Here is a 16,289-nt window from a genome sequence, read left to right on the forward strand (position 1 = left end):
CAGTACATGAGAAAAGAAAGATTTCCCCTTTATTTCACAACCCCACTAAGAGCACTGAAAGGAACGGTTAAATAAAAGGTCGGCAAAGATGACAGTGAGGTTAAATCTCCTACTGTTTAATGAAAAGGTGACGCACCAAGGCAGGGTACAGTAAAACTACACAGGGGGAGGGGGGAGAGATAGGGCTTCAAAGTAATACTTAAAAGTTGTCTGTGTTCGCCTGTCCACCACGCCTTCACGGCCTGACAGTTGCTGCGCAGGTACAGGAGCTCAGCGAGGGATAAGGAGAGGAAAGAGGGGAGGGGCTTGTCAAGTGCATTGCTGATGTCACTTAACAGTGCAGAAAAAAAGAGGGGAAGAATCTTAACTTCTCCGATAAACCATACCCCCCCCCTCCATTCATCCTCTCATCCCACCCGGTATTCTGTTCTTCTTCAATTGAAGCATACAGATGGGAAAAGAGAGCGCTGCTAGGTTCTTCGTGTTGTGGGTAATCGCTCTCTTTCTCGGTCTCTGCATCCATTTGCCTGTTGGCTTTCTGCTGCATTTGTGTCTGTTGTTTTGTATTTAGTAGTGCTTCTCACCTCCCTCCCAGTGTGTGTGTACATGTGTGCGAGATCTGTACGTGTGTGTGGGTGTGTGTTTGTGCATGTGTATGTATACGTTCATACAGCGTACAGTTCGTAGATCTTCTTGGCGCAGTAGACCAGGGCGGCGAGCGCTATCGTGTTGTGCAGTCTCTTTCTGTGCACGTCGTCGCGGCGCACCAGCACCACGGGCGTGGATGAGGTGAGCGTGTGCAGCGGCAGACGCGCAAGCTTCCGGCTGTCATACTCCACCTGGTACTTGCAGCATGGGTCAAACTGCCATGAGATGCCGTAGAGAGCGGCGCAGGCCAGGCTGAGGGCGCCAGCAGGCAGAGCTACGTAGCGGGAATAATCAGCAGGCAGTGCCAGTGGCGTTAAGAGACATGTGGCGCCGGCTAGTACGGCCGTCTTGTGCAGGCAGTTCCCCACAGCCACCCAACGCGCAGTCTCGTCTCCTATGCGTGTCGGCTCAATGACGATGTAAGGATACTGTGCCTCAAGCGCCTGCTCCAGCTCATACTCAAACTGCTCCTGCGCATTCTCGCCATTGTAGATCTCGTGCACGATGTAACACTCGCCCGCCGCCGCCATCACTCCCCTAAAGACAGGAGGAAAAGAAGGTCGAGTCATTAATAGGGTCACTGTAAAAGCAAATCTAGCAATATTTACATAGATTTTACTGTTTTAACTTTAGATATTAAAATAATATTCAGTTCAATTTTATACTTTCTATGTTCGGTTTTCTTATAAATGTTTAAAAAATCATGAATCATTTAGCGATGCACCGAAATGAAAAATCAAGAAGCTGACGACAAAATTCGGGGCTTTCTCATATTTTTTTTAAGCTTTAGAAAATAGTTGAGACATAATTGAAAGCTAGAATGGAAAGTGAAAATACTTTTTAATGAAAGTCAAATCCAAGCAGTAACAAAAAAAAACAAAACAACCCCTAAAAATAATAAATAACACAAAAAATCGTCGTCTGCATATTATCCGAGATGTCCTGGTGTTTTAAACCTGTGACAGAGAAAAGAAATCTGGGGGAGATGTGGTAGCTTAGTGGATCTGAAAGTTGTTGGTTCGAATCCCAGGTCCACCAAGCTGCCACTGATGGGCCCCTGAGCAAGGCCCGTAACCCTCAATTGCTCAGTTGAATAAAGTGAGATGAAATGTACGTTGCTCTGGATAAGGGCGTCTGCAAAATGGCATAAATGTAAATGTTTCACATTTCAGCTGAAATTGAAAGTGCCATGCTTGGCCATTTTCACAGCACCAACAGACGTGAAATCAGAGATGGATTCGGGAGTCAAATAACATGTGGATGTCCAAACATATGTTTTACAGACAATATGCACTTTAGATAAATAAAAAAATTCACATCTGGAAATGAGCATCTATAATCTCATTTGCATTGTTGTAAAACTGCCATTAGTGGTAACGACAAAGGGAATAAATACACACTCACACATATATGTTTATGTGTGTATATGTATAATGTACATTATATATAAGGTATTTATTCCCTTTGTCGTTACCACTAATGGCCGTTTTATAACAATGCAATTGACATTATAGATGCTCATTTCCAGATGTGAATTAGATAGATAGATAGATAGATAGATAGATAGATAGATAGATAGATAGATAGATATCTTTTCACAATTTTTATTTCTCTAAATTTAATGTAAAAATTGCAGACAGCTACCATTTTTATGTTTTTGTTTTATTTTTTTTACCTGCCTTTGTTTATTACACGTAAACATGTAAACAGTCAAGATAAATAAAAAAAATTAGATATCAGCTTTAGGAAAATAAAAGTGTCATTATTAAACGCGTTAGTAAAAGGTCGGTCTGGTGTGTGAGTGAAGTTCGCTATTTCTCACTTTAGTACAAAAATCCTAAGTTTACCAAAAACAAACAAACAAACAAAAACAAAAAGAACCCATTTCTTTTGACGTGTAAACATTTCCTAGGTTACTAATTAACCAGCGCTAGAGGACTTGGTTGGCTGTGGCTGCTAACTAGCTGTCAGTTTAACAACTTCTACCTTGAATTTCTTTGCTAGCTAGCTCAGGAGGCTAAAAAACCTGCTTAGCAAAACTCTTGTCGCCTATTTAAAGTGATTTTAAATAAAGACACAAAGACAGCATTATTTTCCCACTCCCTGGTTAGATTCGTTTAAAACGTGACGTTAATATTTTTCGTTTCTTTGGACGTTTTCGAGCTAGCTAGCTAGTTTTGGGGGCAAGAGAAGCCAAGAAAAACATCACATGAGGCGAAAGAAAACAATCTTTCCACACTTTCCAGAGCGTTTCAAACCCCACGCAGCTCGGTACTTTCTAGATAAACGCTCGGCTATGTAGCTCAACACGAACACGAGGATTTTTCGGTGAAAACCCGCTTTTAAGCTAATGTTTTAGTCTTAACTGACCTCTCCCTGTTGACTGGGACACCGCGCCTCCTTACCAACGACGCCATCTTGGAGAACCAGTGCGTTGCCGTTGACGTAAAAAATGGTAGCGAAGCACTATGGGTAGCGTAGTTTGCTCCGCACGCGCTCCTAGGCGGATACGCGCTATACCAGACTACACTTCCCGTCATGCAACGGTCTAACGAGGCGCCTACCACTTCTATTCGTTCGAAGATATTAATATCCTAAAAATGTCAATTTAGAGGTCAGGTGTGTAACAAATGCGGACAAAAAAAAGGATAAAATTGAAATGTTTTTTGTTTTTAAACCTTACTATTTAACACAGTGAATGCGCAGATGTGTATTGAAATATTTCGTAACGGCCAATCAAACGCAAGGACAACACAATATATATATATATATATATATATATATATATATATATATATATATATATATATATATATATATATATATATATATATATATATATATATATATATATATATATATATATATGTTACTCCCAGCAGGACAAAACCGTTTGTTTGTGCAAACGCTGTACGAATGCTTTGCACCGGCAATCTGGGTTTAACTTATAGCTCAGCACGTCTTATTAAGCACCCAGCTAAAGCTTGGACTTACCCATACTGTGTTCTTCCCACGCTGCAGCACTGAGGTCCGTACCCGTCAGCTCTCGCGCGACGCTCACCGAGCTGGCGCGCGCGCGAGGAGGCGATATAAGCAGCTAGAGCTCGGTACACGGTCACACGTGCAGCCGTCCGCTCACTGTCTCCCCCTGGAGCAGCGCTTCGCATAAGGCCCGAGTCTGATATGTAGCCTCTGGTTTACCGTCGAGCGCTTAAGTAACTATCCCGTGATGGGAGACGTGCCAAATGGGTCAAAGGTTTAAGGCTCAAGTGTAAAACAAACAAACAAACAAACAAACAAACAAATATATCTGTGCCTATTTTTGGACCGTGTAAATATAGCCAGGTCTCTAGACATGAATAGCAAACACAAGTTTTCACCTTCTCAGGACTTGGACACAATACCTACTACACTACAAATAGATCAGAAAATCTCTGTCCAAGACGTCATGTGAGGCAGTTCAGATGCTTCAGAGGCATCTCAGAAATGTGATTAAAGGAAATTCAAGTCATGATTTGACTTGATTGAAGTTAGGCATGATCGTTGATACTAAACCTCTTTGAGGCATGAATTATAAAAGCTAGACCACTTTGAAGCATGATTTGAGGATGCTAGACCTCTTGGGGCATGATTTGTGGGAGCAAGATCTCTCAGAGGCATGATTTGAGACCGCTTGAGGTATGATCTGAGTCAGCTGCATCTCTCAGAGACTTGATCTGAGGGAGCTAGACCTCTTAGAAGCATGATTTGAGTCAGCCAGATGTTTCATAGCACTGATTTAAGACAGCCGGACCTCTCTGAGCTAGACCACTGATAGACGTGATTCCAAGCAGTTAGACCACTCAGAGGTGTGATTTAAAACAGACCACTTGTCTGGGGTCTGTCTGACTTGTCCACTTGATTGGGAGATGTGACTAGAGGCAGGTATGATTCGAGACAGACCAATTTGTCTGATGTGACTGGAGGGAGGTAGACCTCACATAGATGTTATGTGAAACAGCCACACCTCTTTGAGATGGAATTGAGGCAGCTTGCCCATTCAGCAACGTGAGTTGAGACACGTAGACCTCTCAGATGTGATTCGAGCCAGCCAGATCTGTAAGAATTTGAGGACGTAGTAGTAGGTATTTAAGGCTGCTAGATGTCTATTAGACATGATTGATGGCAGGACCTCTATCAAGATCACTTTTCCTAGCTGGCAGTTTAGTTAGTGTACAGTGCACATGACCATTAACTAGTGGCCTTTATTTTAAACCAGGCATATCCAGTCCTGCAGCTTTGGAGCATAAATAGAAGCATTAATGGCTATTAGGATGCTAGCATGTACACTGCTTAGCATAGAATTTTGGCAATATCACTTTTAGACAACCAAGAGGTACGTTATGAACTGAGGTCAGCTGGAGTGACAAGGTTTATATAGTAGATTTGTGTTGGTGTCCATGTCCATTTGGTGAAAAAAAAAAGAAAAAAAAAAGTGGTCTAGTGTCATGTGTGTAGGAGAAGTTCCCCTTCAACCATCTGCAAAGAGACAGTGGTCTATTGTGAAGACAGTAAAATGCAGAGTGTATGGTAATGATGTCAGATAAGACACAATGTACTGACTATGAAAAGTCTCTGGTGAGAATAATAACCCTTAGCAAAATAAAAAACTGATTGTTAAGCAAAAGAGGAGTAGATATATAGCAGGGCCAGCCTTTGGTTAGATTCCTGATTCTGTTTATTACACTGGAGGCGTTGGAGGCAAAGACTCTGACAGTCTTGCTTTTGTGTTTTCGGGCACAACCCTAACTCACTCTTTACTGGATCAGCTAAAATATCCAATGCTGCTACTTGGTGCAGTCAATGACCTTGGATCAACTGGTATGTGCAAAACATCTTCCTTTTATCATATTTACATTTTTGGTCAGGAAAGACCAACAAGACTTCACATCAGTGGCTGTGTTTTTTCTTTTAGATACCAGAAATGAATCTACAATCAGGGAATTTGCTGATTAGGTTGCTTTTTTTCCCTCAATCCCAAACTCCAAGAAATAACTGCATGTTTAAATCTAATAACCACAAATAACATTTTGTCAATAATTTATGTCTAGCCATGCATTGATGATATACTAATGGGGTCTACATTACTGTCAATAATTTAAAAATATATATATACAACAAACATGCCCCCTGCACCATAAGAAGAGTTAACACATTTCAATATTTTCTTTTAAACATTGGATTATAAATAAGGATTAAATGACTTGGGTGACATTTATATAGGAAGAATAATAAAGGATCATATTTGTGACTTAAGACATATTAGGCAATGGACTAATCCATCAGCGCATGAATGTGATCCAGACTGAAAACATTAATATCACTCCAATTCAGCTTTGAGGCAGCTAGATCTCTCAATGTAGGGATCCAAGGCAGCTAGATCTCTAAAAGTAGGGATGCAAGGGAGCTAGATCTCTAAAAGTAGGGATTTGAGGCAGCTAGAGCTCTTAAAGTAGGGATTTGAGGCAGTAAGAGCTCTCATAGTAGGGATGGGAGGCAGCTAGACTTCTCATAAAAGGGATTTAAGACTATCAGATCTGTCCTACTAAGGATTTGAGGCAGCTAGATCTCTGATAGTAGAGACTTGAGGCAGCTAGGACTCTCAGAGTAGGGATCTGAGTCAGTTAGATCTCTCATATTAGGCATTTAAGGCAGCTAGACCTCTTACGAACATGTTTTCACACAACCTGCTCTCTCCAACACATGATTGAAGGCAGCTACACCTCTAAGGGACTAGAGACCATTTGATAAGGTTATAATATGAACAGATAAAATAAATGTGAATTGATTTGTTTTATAATAACAGTGACAGTAAAATGACATCTATTTCTTTATTTTAAAACGTGAATGTTAATATAGAGTACATGAATGTGTACAAACTGACGAATTTCAGGCCTCATTTATTTGCACGGATCATTCTCTTGGAACAGTTACTACTGACTATGGCAAGCCTCTAAATATTCAGAGAGCAAGACCTTCATTTCATCAAAATGATGCATGTTGCTACAGATCTTATAGTGGAAGGGCAGACTGCGCTGTTGTAGTTTGAGCACCTTACTCACCCTGTTTATCGGTGGCCTTCCTGGACGCCATGATTAATAAGGCCATGGGGAAAAGGCAGGAACAGGAATAACACACACATTTACCTTAGACACACACTCCGACTTGAACACACACATAGATGACATAACTCACACCATGCTTCTGTTATGCAAACACACATTACACACTCCCTGTCCTGAAGGGCAGTGCTGACTGTTTCAAGTGTCAATCCTGAGAGTGTCTGCCCCTTAGAGTATGGCGGTGGTTGTGGGGATTGTATCACGAGTATCGCCACCTGAAACTGGCCCGAAGTTTCCACACGGCACCTAAATATACACTCACTCACAATACATGGCTGCTACAGTGACCTATGTTGGCTTTAGGTTAATTTTTTTGCATGCATGTGTGTTTTGAGCACCACTTGGACCTCAAGGCATTAGGCTAGAAAGGCATGTGAAGTAACAAAAATTGCTGTTTTGTTTTCTTTCTGTGGATGGTATTCATGGAACCCTGTTTTGGCGTGTTGGCATGTGGATCCCATAACCCACAAAGTCATTAGAGCTGTAAAAACAGGCCCACTTGTTTACGAAGCAGACAATTGTTCCCCCTCTCATGGAAAACGCATGCTCCAAACATCGTAGATACGTCCGCAGCGTTGTCTGTACAGTTGCTGATAATTTTATCTTGTCATCTCCAAACATTCTCTCTCTCTCTCTCTCTCTTACACACACAGACACCATATCTCTCAGAGAAGACCAGTTCCAGTCAAAACCCCCCTGCCCCTGGAGCACAAATGCCCAGTCAGCAACAGAAAAGTCTTTTCATCCTGTTGGCATCTCCCTCAGTGGATGATGATGTGCTCCAGGTAGTGAGGATGAGGGTTTTCTTTCACATACTTTTGAATGTACCAGCAGGTCAGGTGAGCCCTGAGGTCTTCCTCGACCACAAAATCCATCGCTGCCTGAAAAGAAGAAGAAGAGTGAAGTCAGAATAAAACATCCACATCCAACATGCTTAGTAAAGCAGGCTGATTAATATGCGGTAAAATACAGGTACTATTTGAATGTGCTCCATTAAATTCATAAATGTCATGTATTTGATTCTACTTAAATGATTAATACAGTTAAGTATCAGACTGGTCCACAGTGAAATACTGGTATATTGTAATACTCCACCTTGGCCAGGTGCTTGGCGATTCCTCGTCCTCTGTAAGCATCAGGAACCTCAGTGTGTTGCAGATCCACCGTCTTCTTCCCCACATATTCATACAGTAATACAGCTCGATCATACGAACCTAGTGCACAAAACACACCCTTATGACAAAAAAAACAAGGAAATTCATTTACACAAACAATCCATTAACATGTTAGGTTTCATTATTTTGTTTTTGTATTATCACATTAATAGTAGGGAAAATCAGGGTGTTTTTAAATTCCTCTTTTTAAAACCGTATTAGTGTAACTTTTGTATTGCTGCCAGGTTGCAAGGCCAATTTTTTTCTTCTTCATATATAACATGTGATCTGGAAAAACTTCTTTAATTTTTTGTATAATTCCAGCTCTATTCTTAGACTATTTTTTTTAAATGAAGCAAACAGTTAAAAAAATCATTTCACTGCATATGGTACTGTGTATGGTTGTGTGACAAATAAAATTGGAATTTAAACAAAGAAAGTGAGAGGCTAATGAGGGAAAGACTGTTTATACCTGCTATCATGTAATTGACAAAACAGATAGATAGATAGATAGATAGATAGATAGATAGATAGATAGATAGATAGATAGATAGATAGATAGATAGATAGATAGATAGATAGATAGATAGATAGATAGATAGATAGGGCATAACATTATGACAGGTGAAGTGATTTCCTCATCATGGTACCTGTTAGTGGGTGGGATATATTAGACAGTGCTGTTAGAAGCAGGAAAAATGGACAAGCATAAGGATCTGAGTGAGTTTGACAAGGGCCAAATTGTGAGGCCTGGTTGACTGGATCAGAGCATCTCCAAAACTGCAGCTCTTGTGGGGTGTTCCCGGTCTGCAGTGGTCAGTATCTATCAAAAGTGGTCCAAGGAAGGAACAGTGGTGAACCGGCGACAGGGTCATGGGTGGCCAAGTCTCACTGATGCACATGGGGAGTGAAGGCTGGCCCGTGTGATCCGATCCAACAGACGAGCTACTGTTGCTCAAACTGCTGAAGTTGTTAATTCCGATTTTCATAGAAGGGTGTTTACCAAGGCATTTTGGACAATTTCATGCTCCCAACTTTGTAGGCACAGTTTGGGGATGACCCCTTCCTGTTCCAACATGACTGCACACCAGTGAACAAAGCGACATGGATGACTGGAGACTGTGAGCCAGGCCAAAACGAGGACGTCTGCCTTTACATGCACATGAATGTAATATGGAGTTGGCCCACCTTTTACAACTATAACAGGTTCAACTCTTCTGGGAAGGCTTTCCACAAGGTTTAGGAGTGTGTTTATGGGAATTTTTGACCATTCCTCTAGAAGTCAGGCACTGATATTGAACGAGAAGGTCTGACTTGCAGTCTCCACTCTAATTCATCCCAAAGGTGTTCTATCAGGTTGAGGTCAGGACTCTGAAGTTCCTCCACACCAAATTCACTCATCCATGTCTTTATGGACCTTGCTTTGTGCACTGGTGTGCAGTCATGATGGAACAGGAAGGGGGTCATCCCCAAACTGTGCCTACAAAGTTGGGAGCATGAAATTGTCCAAAATGTCTTGGTATGCTGAAGCATTAAGAGTTCCTTTCACTGGAACTAAAAGGGGCCGAGCCCGACACACCTGAATTCAATGATTTGGAGGGGTGTCCCAAAACTTTTGGCAATATAGTGTGTTTGAGGAAAAACACTAAGAGAGAGAGAGAGAGAGAGAGAGGCCTAATCCCACGGCCTTTAGGCTCGAGCTCGACTCTAACGAATGCAAATTTGTTGTCATTTGAAATTATTGTTAAACATTACGCATTTGTCAGTCTCCATAAAATACTACACTCCCAGGATACATGGGGTAAAAAATAACTTGTTTTCCGCTGATAAAAATCTGTTATTGGTGTAACAGGAAGTCGAACTGAACACAAGAGCTGACTTGCCTGGCTGCAGTTCGGGAAAAATAAATAAATAAATAAATCAATCAAGTTTTCCCTCAATTAACAAGACAAAGAAACTAACAATTGTGAGCAAGAAGTAATTCCTGCACAACAACACAGAGGGTTGTGTAAATATCGAGGCAATGTGAACCCCTGCACGAGCGCTGTGGCTAATGTGTGTAATTAAAGAAAATCCACATTACTAGCTAGCTAAGCTAAACCAAGAGAGCTGAAAAAACTTATCTAACTTGAACTGAATGAGTTTAAACACCGACCCCCCAAAAATGAGGTTAAATAAAGGACATAAAAACACGTCGCCGTTTCCACTACTTTTACTAGCGACCAAAAAAAAAAAAAAGAGAAAAGTTTAATTCCAATCAACATTCTCGTGCTACGGAGCTAGCTAGCTAACTAGCGAGGCAGCTAGCCCGTGTCAGTCGTATGCAGAGGCTTTTTTTTTTTTTTTTTTTTGTTAATACGAAAAAACAAAGGTAACATGCAAGTCTCGCGCGCGCGCGTGAACGCTGGCGGAGCGCCGACGGCTAGCCGTACGTTACCGTTGAGGCGGATGCTGAACTGGCGTCGTTTCTTGTCGTGCTCAACGCGAATGGGGCTGTTGATCTCGATGACATTCATCTGAGCAGCCTGGGCCATAATGTCTCGCGGATCGCTGCGTGTCAGTGTGCCACGACTGATCTGCAATCTCCCACAAGCGCAGTCATAGCCAGGCAGCGCGAGCGAACATCAAGCGAAAACACTCCATCCAAGGAGATCAGCTGTAGGGTCACGTGCCCTCCCTTTCGACCAATCGGAGGCAGCGGCAATGTTTTGATGTAGGGCCTCGTGGGTGCGCGTGTTGGGCTTCGCCGCCAGGGCGCGCGCAAACACCCTACTTGCAGCCTGTAGACCTGCAAGAACTTTCCACCTCAGTGTACATTTATTCAATTGATTTGTCAGCAACTTTTTTTTTAGTATTAGTAATATTTTATTAGTTATTTATTTATTGAAGCTCAAGTGGTTAAGGCTCTGGTCACTGACCGGAAGATCGGCCCCAGCACTGCCAAGCTGCTACTGTTGAGGCCCTTGAGCGTGGCCCTTAACTCACCCTGCTCCAGGGGTGCTGTACGATGGCTGACCCTGCGCTCTGACAAAAAAACCCCCAAGGATGGGATATGCAAAGAAAGAATTTCACTGTACTGCATCGTATATGTGGCAAATAAAGGCAACTTCACAACTTAGCTATTCCAATATTAGGCTCATTATTTATACATTATCTGGCCAGAACATTGTGGACACCTGACTATCGCACTCATAAACGGATCTGGAAGCACACAGTTGTTTAGAATGTGCTGTAGATTTACCCTACAATTAAATAAATAAAAAAAACAAAACACCCAACATGTTCCACCATGGCAATGCCTCTGTGCACAAAGATGCATGGTTTGCCAAAGCTGGCGTGGGAGAACTTGAGTGACCTGCTCAGAGCCCTGACCTCAACACCTTTTGGATGATCTCCCTCACCTGACACCAGTGCTTGACCTCACTAATGCTCTTGTAGTTGAGTGAAGTACAGTCAGCTTAGGTGTTTTGTGTCAGTGGTTGATGAGGTCACTGTGGTCAGATATGATTGCAGTCTTGTAGCTTTTTTTTTATTTTGAGATGTGAAAGTTTTGATCTGGGAAGTTGTGGCCACTCAATATAAACCAGCCATTTGTGTATTTAAGAGCAGCACTGATAAGCGTATTAGAAAGCTGACTGTGTACAATTCAGGATCTGTAAAATCTATGTAGATTGTTAACAGCTGCTTTATTAGTTTGATTCAATTCAATTTATTTGTATAGTGCTTGTTCGGACACTGTCTCAAAGCAGCTTTACAGAAATATAGAAACACCGAAAAAAAAAGCTATAAAGTTTAAAGTTAAGTTACAATTTTATCTCTAATGAGCGAGCCTGAGGTGACGATGGTGAGGAAAACCTCCCTGAGATGATATGAGGAGGAAACCTTGAGAGGAACCAGACTCGGAAGGGAACCTCATCCTCATTTGGGTGATACTAGACAAGTAAATAATGTAAATGTTGATAATGTCCTTTCTGCAACTGAGCAAACAAGAGCTCTTGAGGAACTTTATCCCGAGGAGGCTTTATCCTGGTCAATGTGGCCATCATGGAAGCATGTGATGAGAGACCCTGTATAAGACACCAGCACAGAGCACTGCACACACACACACACACACACACACACACACACACTTATAGGAAATTTTGAGTAGTGACATCCACCATGTTTTGGTGACAGTGGAGGAACCTGAAGAGCCTGGAAGAAAGCCACACAAACATCATCAAGCAGAACCTTCAAAACACTTGACCTTATGATTGATCAGGGGACACTGGAGCTGTGATGAGTCAGCACTACACACTACACAGTTGTGCCGCCCCACTCCATTTTTTCCTGTTATATTTTATCTCCTGTCCACCACACTTATAGCATGTGCGTGTCTACTACAGATAATAAATAAAACATTCATTTATGGTTTATTTATGGTTTCATTGTACTGAGAAAACAACATAAAGCCTGTAATCTTTAAACTTCTACAACTTTTTGTTTTTTTCTTATTACAGGCAAACAAAAGAAACAGAAGAAATTATTGTCTGTGGTAATCACACATATACTATAAAATGTTGTGGATAGAGTTAATACAAAGTTTAAATACAGATTTGCTCCATTTTCTAGATTTATAATTCATAATATACTTTCCCTGAGCTTGAAGATGAACATATGAGAGCTAACTAGACATTTATACGAACATTTTCTCATATTACTCGTTTAATGTTATGTTAATATAATGTATCATTAATAATAGTGATTTCAATGACTATAATATATTGTGTAGCTATTTTTTTTTTAATCCCTCCCACCTTCTTCACTCCATCATTCATTCATTTTCTTAACAACTTTATCCTGATCCCGGGATCTGGAGCATGTCTTAGGAACACCGTGTACACTGTATAAGACACCAGTCCATTGTAGGACATAGCGCGAGCGCACACACACACATTTAGACCATTCACCAACCAGCATTTTTTTTGGTAGGAGAAAACAGAATATCTGGAGGAAACTCACACATTCTTGGGGAGACAATGGGAAACTCCTCCTAAACTGTAATCCAAGCTCAGAATAGTAGAGACCCTGGCTCTGTGACATGGCAACGTTTACCCCCTGCCCCACCTCAGTAAACCTTCTAAACGTAACGGTGCAAGGAAGGAACCAGGTTAATGGAGACTCAGAGACACAATTATTTCATTACTGATTGTAAGTAAATAGTTTATCAATAATACTATGCATATGTTGCACATGAATAGCAAACTGGGGAATTTACATTACAGTCCTTTAGTCCAGATGTTATGCTGACAAGCAACTCATAGGCAAATAGAAAAGGATACAGAAAGTAGTGAAGCTATTTTAAATATTGTCCGTTTAAAACAAATTTAATAGAAAATATTGTCTTCATTACTGCTTATACATTACAACTCAGATGCTCACTTTTCGCTCGTCCCCAAAAGAAATTCTTCTAAACTAGAGCATAATAGAATATATACTGGATAAAAAAAAAAGGTCAAATCAAGAAATAAACTGGTTGTTTCAGTTTGCTCTATTAAGTAAAATCTTAAAAGAGTGTTTCCTTATCAGAGTGATTTCCAAGTGGACTTTGGGCAAGTGTAACAGCAGCTTTGGCTAACACATCACCTTGTTGTTGGTGTGTCTTTGTGTATCATGAACATTAAAAGCATTTGAGAACAACTATTTTATTTAGGTTCCTGTTTATGTATTTCAGTTTTAAACCCGTTCTTCCATGACTTTCCTGAGCTTGTTAATGATATCCTCTCCAGTGCTCCAAGGCACCACGGCGGATTTGAACTCTCCAGGTTTGGCCTCGTACATCTCCTGGATCAGCCTGTGCATGGGGAAATCACGTCGGGGAAAGGCCACATCACCGGGCGCCAGTGTCAGCGACGGGCAGAAGTCATTTGCACCGTCACCGACGTACAGCACCCTTTGGTATTTCCTGCCTCCTCTTTCGTGCACCCTCTGAGCTGTGTACCGTCGCACGATTTCCGCCTTGCACATGTTCACCGGACACCGCAGGCAGTCGTGGGAGTGGAAGGGGCGGAGCTGAAGTTGTCCATTCTCATCGAAATGGGCTGGGTTTGTGAAGATGCGCATGAAGAGCGTGCGAAAGCCAAGGTTCTGCAGCCACGTTTCGATGAAAACCGTGTTGGCATCTGACACACAAATGACCTCAAAGTCCTGTGGTGGACATGACTTCAGGAAGCGAAGCAGGGCAGGGATGCCTGGGCATGGGGGAAGACCCTCTATAGTGTTACGGATAGTTGATGGAGTAACCCCCTGCTCAGCGAGGTAGGTCAAGACTCGCTGCATGTACTCATGGTACCTGCCTGGCCGGTATGTGTCTTTGAGCCAGGAGGGCAGAGAACCACCGGGAGCTGCTGTAACCATGGCATCATCGCTGCACTCGTCCACGAGCGTCTCGTCAAAATCAAAAAAGATAAGAAAGCGCCGGTCATTCGGGGGCAAGGCCTGTGCTCTGTTGCCGTGCCAGTGGGTCTCTTCCATTACACCGGGAGGATGCGGTGGGTTAAAACAGCAGTTGAAGACAGAGTCCCGCATTGCTGGCAATGGCTCTCTATTTAATTCTGATGGGACACACAAAAAGTAATTTAGTATTTAACATCAAATCAAAGATTAATTACAAGAACAATAGCAAGTGACATGGGGTGGAGACATGGCATGCTGAAGCTGAATCTTGAAAAAGAATATTAGGTATTTTCTACTAATTTCTTAATTTCTAAATGATCCTTTTCCAAAAACATATATATTGTTATACATAATTATGATATCTTAAACAAATGCTTATAAAGGAATAACCAGATTCTTCCTAGATTTTATTATGGTGGGAAAAAAAACCCTCTGTTGATTTCTGTAGAATTCCAGCATTTGTCACAATTTTACTATGGAAATGAGTGGCAAAATGATTACGTTTATAACTTTTGAATAATTCTGCCACAATTCTGGACATCAACAACAAAATGAACTGAAAGCATATGAAGAGACATGTGAAACTACGTGTGGAAATGATTACACATTTACACAGTCCAGGATCCACATCAGATATACCAAATAAAGTAAAACAACAAAAACAAAAAACCCTCAAGTACGCTTGTGTAAATTCATTCTGCAAACTGATTTGGTTTAGACTGCTTTATCACACTTGCCGTGAACCATCTTTGCAAATGTTAATGCTTCTTGTTAATGTGTATTAAAGACAGGTGGATTAAAAAGTTACCTTCAGAATGGACTTGATGTCACCGTCCTGGTGCTTAAAGCTGTAAGAGAATAAAATGACATTATAAGCTGACGTTTTGTTATCACAAGTGCTCATTTTCTTCTGCATAGCTACTTTATACTATTTAGTCTTGAAAACACTTTTTGACACTTAAAAGTCTATAGGCCACATTTGCAAGGCTGAAACCATTTAAACATCCGTGACAGCATCCTTAATCAAACCAACATAAAGAAAAAAGGGGGTTGTTTTGATGACCAGTGTCCATTAATAGCACATCCTCAGCTTCTCCTATTTTTTCATGTGGTTAACAACAAAGGCGCTCCCTGTCTCAAAGACTCTCAGTTCCTGACTGTTAAAAAGCGCTGACATGGAAGCATCTTTTTTAATAAATGTTGAATAAATGCGTCCTTACAGAAAACTTCACCATACATATATATGTGATTGTTTTTCTTTGTGGATCGTCCACCATATTAGTCCCAAATGGATGAGCTGTTACTATAGAAACCACAACGCACCCTGATGCGCGCATTAATATAAATCTTGCAGCTGGAATTATTGCAATTTTTGTATAAAGTTATTCAAGATTTCATTCAGCAGATTTCAACAGCACCAAAAAAAAACCCCTAAATCTCCTTAATTAATTTATTATGAGCTACAAAAAATAATAAATAATAAATAATAAAAAAAAAAACCTTCCACTTCCGCGTCAAATAGTGCGCTCTGCATTCTGATGTGTGCGCTGCTATTCCGACATATTGTCTAAAGTAGTTTTAAAACACGAACTTTTTTTTTTTTTACCTGATGAGTGTAAATTTTTACCTGATGAATGTAAATTCAGTGAGTGCTGTCTCTTTTCCGTGTAGTTGTCTGGGCGTAGCGCGTGCCTCTGAGTGCTTGGACATCCTCGCGCAAAACGCTCGCGCTTTATGAGGTCAGGGGGACAGTGACGCTCCGCCCCGCAGCGCTCGTGCACGCTTACAGACTGCAGTGATGTGAGGACCGAAGATGAGCCTAAAATGTTAAAATGAACCAGTTTGCACCAAAGTTACAAGCTAATGGTGATATTTTTACTTTACACCCTAA

The 16,289-nt window shown here is 41.2% G+C and overlaps 3 protein-coding genes across 4 annotated transcripts; all 3 read right to left on the minus strand.

Moving 5' to 3' along the window:
- Positions 1-95: 95 nt before the first annotated feature.
- On the minus strand, positions 96-3,846 carry tmem11 (transmembrane protein 11). Of its 2 annotated transcripts, none has more exons than XM_058412749.1 (2): positions 3,643-3,846; positions 96-1,185 (listed from the first exon to the last, which is right to left on the minus strand). In XM_058412749.1, the coding sequence occupies exons 1-2, from the start codon at positions 3,813-3,815 to the stop codon at positions 666-668; spliced, it is 693 nt and encodes a 230-aa protein (XP_058268732.1). In that variant the 5' UTR covers positions 3,816-3,846; the 3' UTR covers positions 96-665. The 2 variants fall into 2 exon arrangements, with proteins under 2 accessions (XP_058268732.1, XP_058268741.1); XM_058412758.1 differs by lacking the exon at positions 3,643-3,846 and adding an exon at positions 3,019-3,170.
- A 2,639-nt stretch (positions 3,847-6,485) lies between these two features.
- Positions 6,486-10,621, minus strand: natd1 (protein NATD1). Its single transcript, XM_058376342.1, has 3 exons — positions 10,401-10,621; positions 7,905-8,023; positions 6,486-7,690 (listed from the first exon to the last, which is right to left on the minus strand). The coding sequence occupies exons 1-3, from the start codon at positions 10,495-10,497 to the stop codon at positions 7,571-7,573; spliced, it is 336 nt and encodes a 111-aa protein (XP_058232325.1). The 5' UTR covers positions 10,498-10,621; the 3' UTR covers positions 6,486-7,570.
- A 1,127-nt stretch (positions 10,622-11,748) lies between these two features.
- phospho1 (phosphoethanolamine/phosphocholine phosphatase 1) lies at positions 11,749-16,174 on the minus strand. Its single transcript, XM_058413882.1, has 3 exons — positions 16,026-16,174; positions 15,207-15,246; positions 11,749-14,556 (listed from the first exon to the last, which is right to left on the minus strand). Exon 3 carries the CDS (start codon positions 14,528-14,530, stop codon positions 13,679-13,681), a length of 852 nt encoding a protein of 283 aa, XP_058269865.1. The 5' UTR covers positions 14,531-14,556; positions 15,207-15,246; positions 16,026-16,174; the 3' UTR covers positions 11,749-13,678.
- Positions 16,175-16,289: the final 115 nt, after the last annotated feature.

Source organism: Hemibagrus wyckioides, linkage group LG02 (genome assembly GCF_019097595.1).
Source record: "Hemibagrus wyckioides isolate EC202008001 linkage group LG02, SWU_Hwy_1.0, whole genome shotgun sequence".
Taxonomy (NCBI): Eukaryota; Metazoa; Chordata; class Actinopteri; order Siluriformes; family Bagridae; genus Hemibagrus; species Hemibagrus wyckioides.

Coding starts and splice junctions, on each gene's coding strand:
- natd1 (XM_058376342.1), bottom strand. CDS start 10,497: ATGGCCCAGGCTGCTCAGATGAATGTCATCGAGATCAACAGCCCCATT. Junction 8,024..10,400: donor GTTCAGCATCCGCCTCAACG/GTAACGTACGGC, acceptor TTTGTGCACTAG/GTTCGTATGATCGAGCTGTA. Junction 7,691..7,904: donor TCGCCAAGCACCTGGCCAAG/GTGGAGTATTAC, acceptor TCTTCTTTTCAG/GCAGCGATGGATTTTGTGGT.
- tmem11 (XM_058412749.1), bottom strand. CDS start 3,815: ATGCGAAGCGCTGCTCCAGGGGGAGACAGTGAGCGGACGGCTGCACGT. Junction 1,186..3,642: donor GTGGGAAGAACACAGTATGG/GTAAGTCCAAGC, acceptor TCCTGTCTTTAG/GGGAGTGATGGCGGCGGCGG.
- phospho1 (XM_058413882.1), bottom strand. CDS start 14,530: ATGCGGGACTCTGTCTTCAACTGCTGTTTTAACCCACCGCATCCTCCC.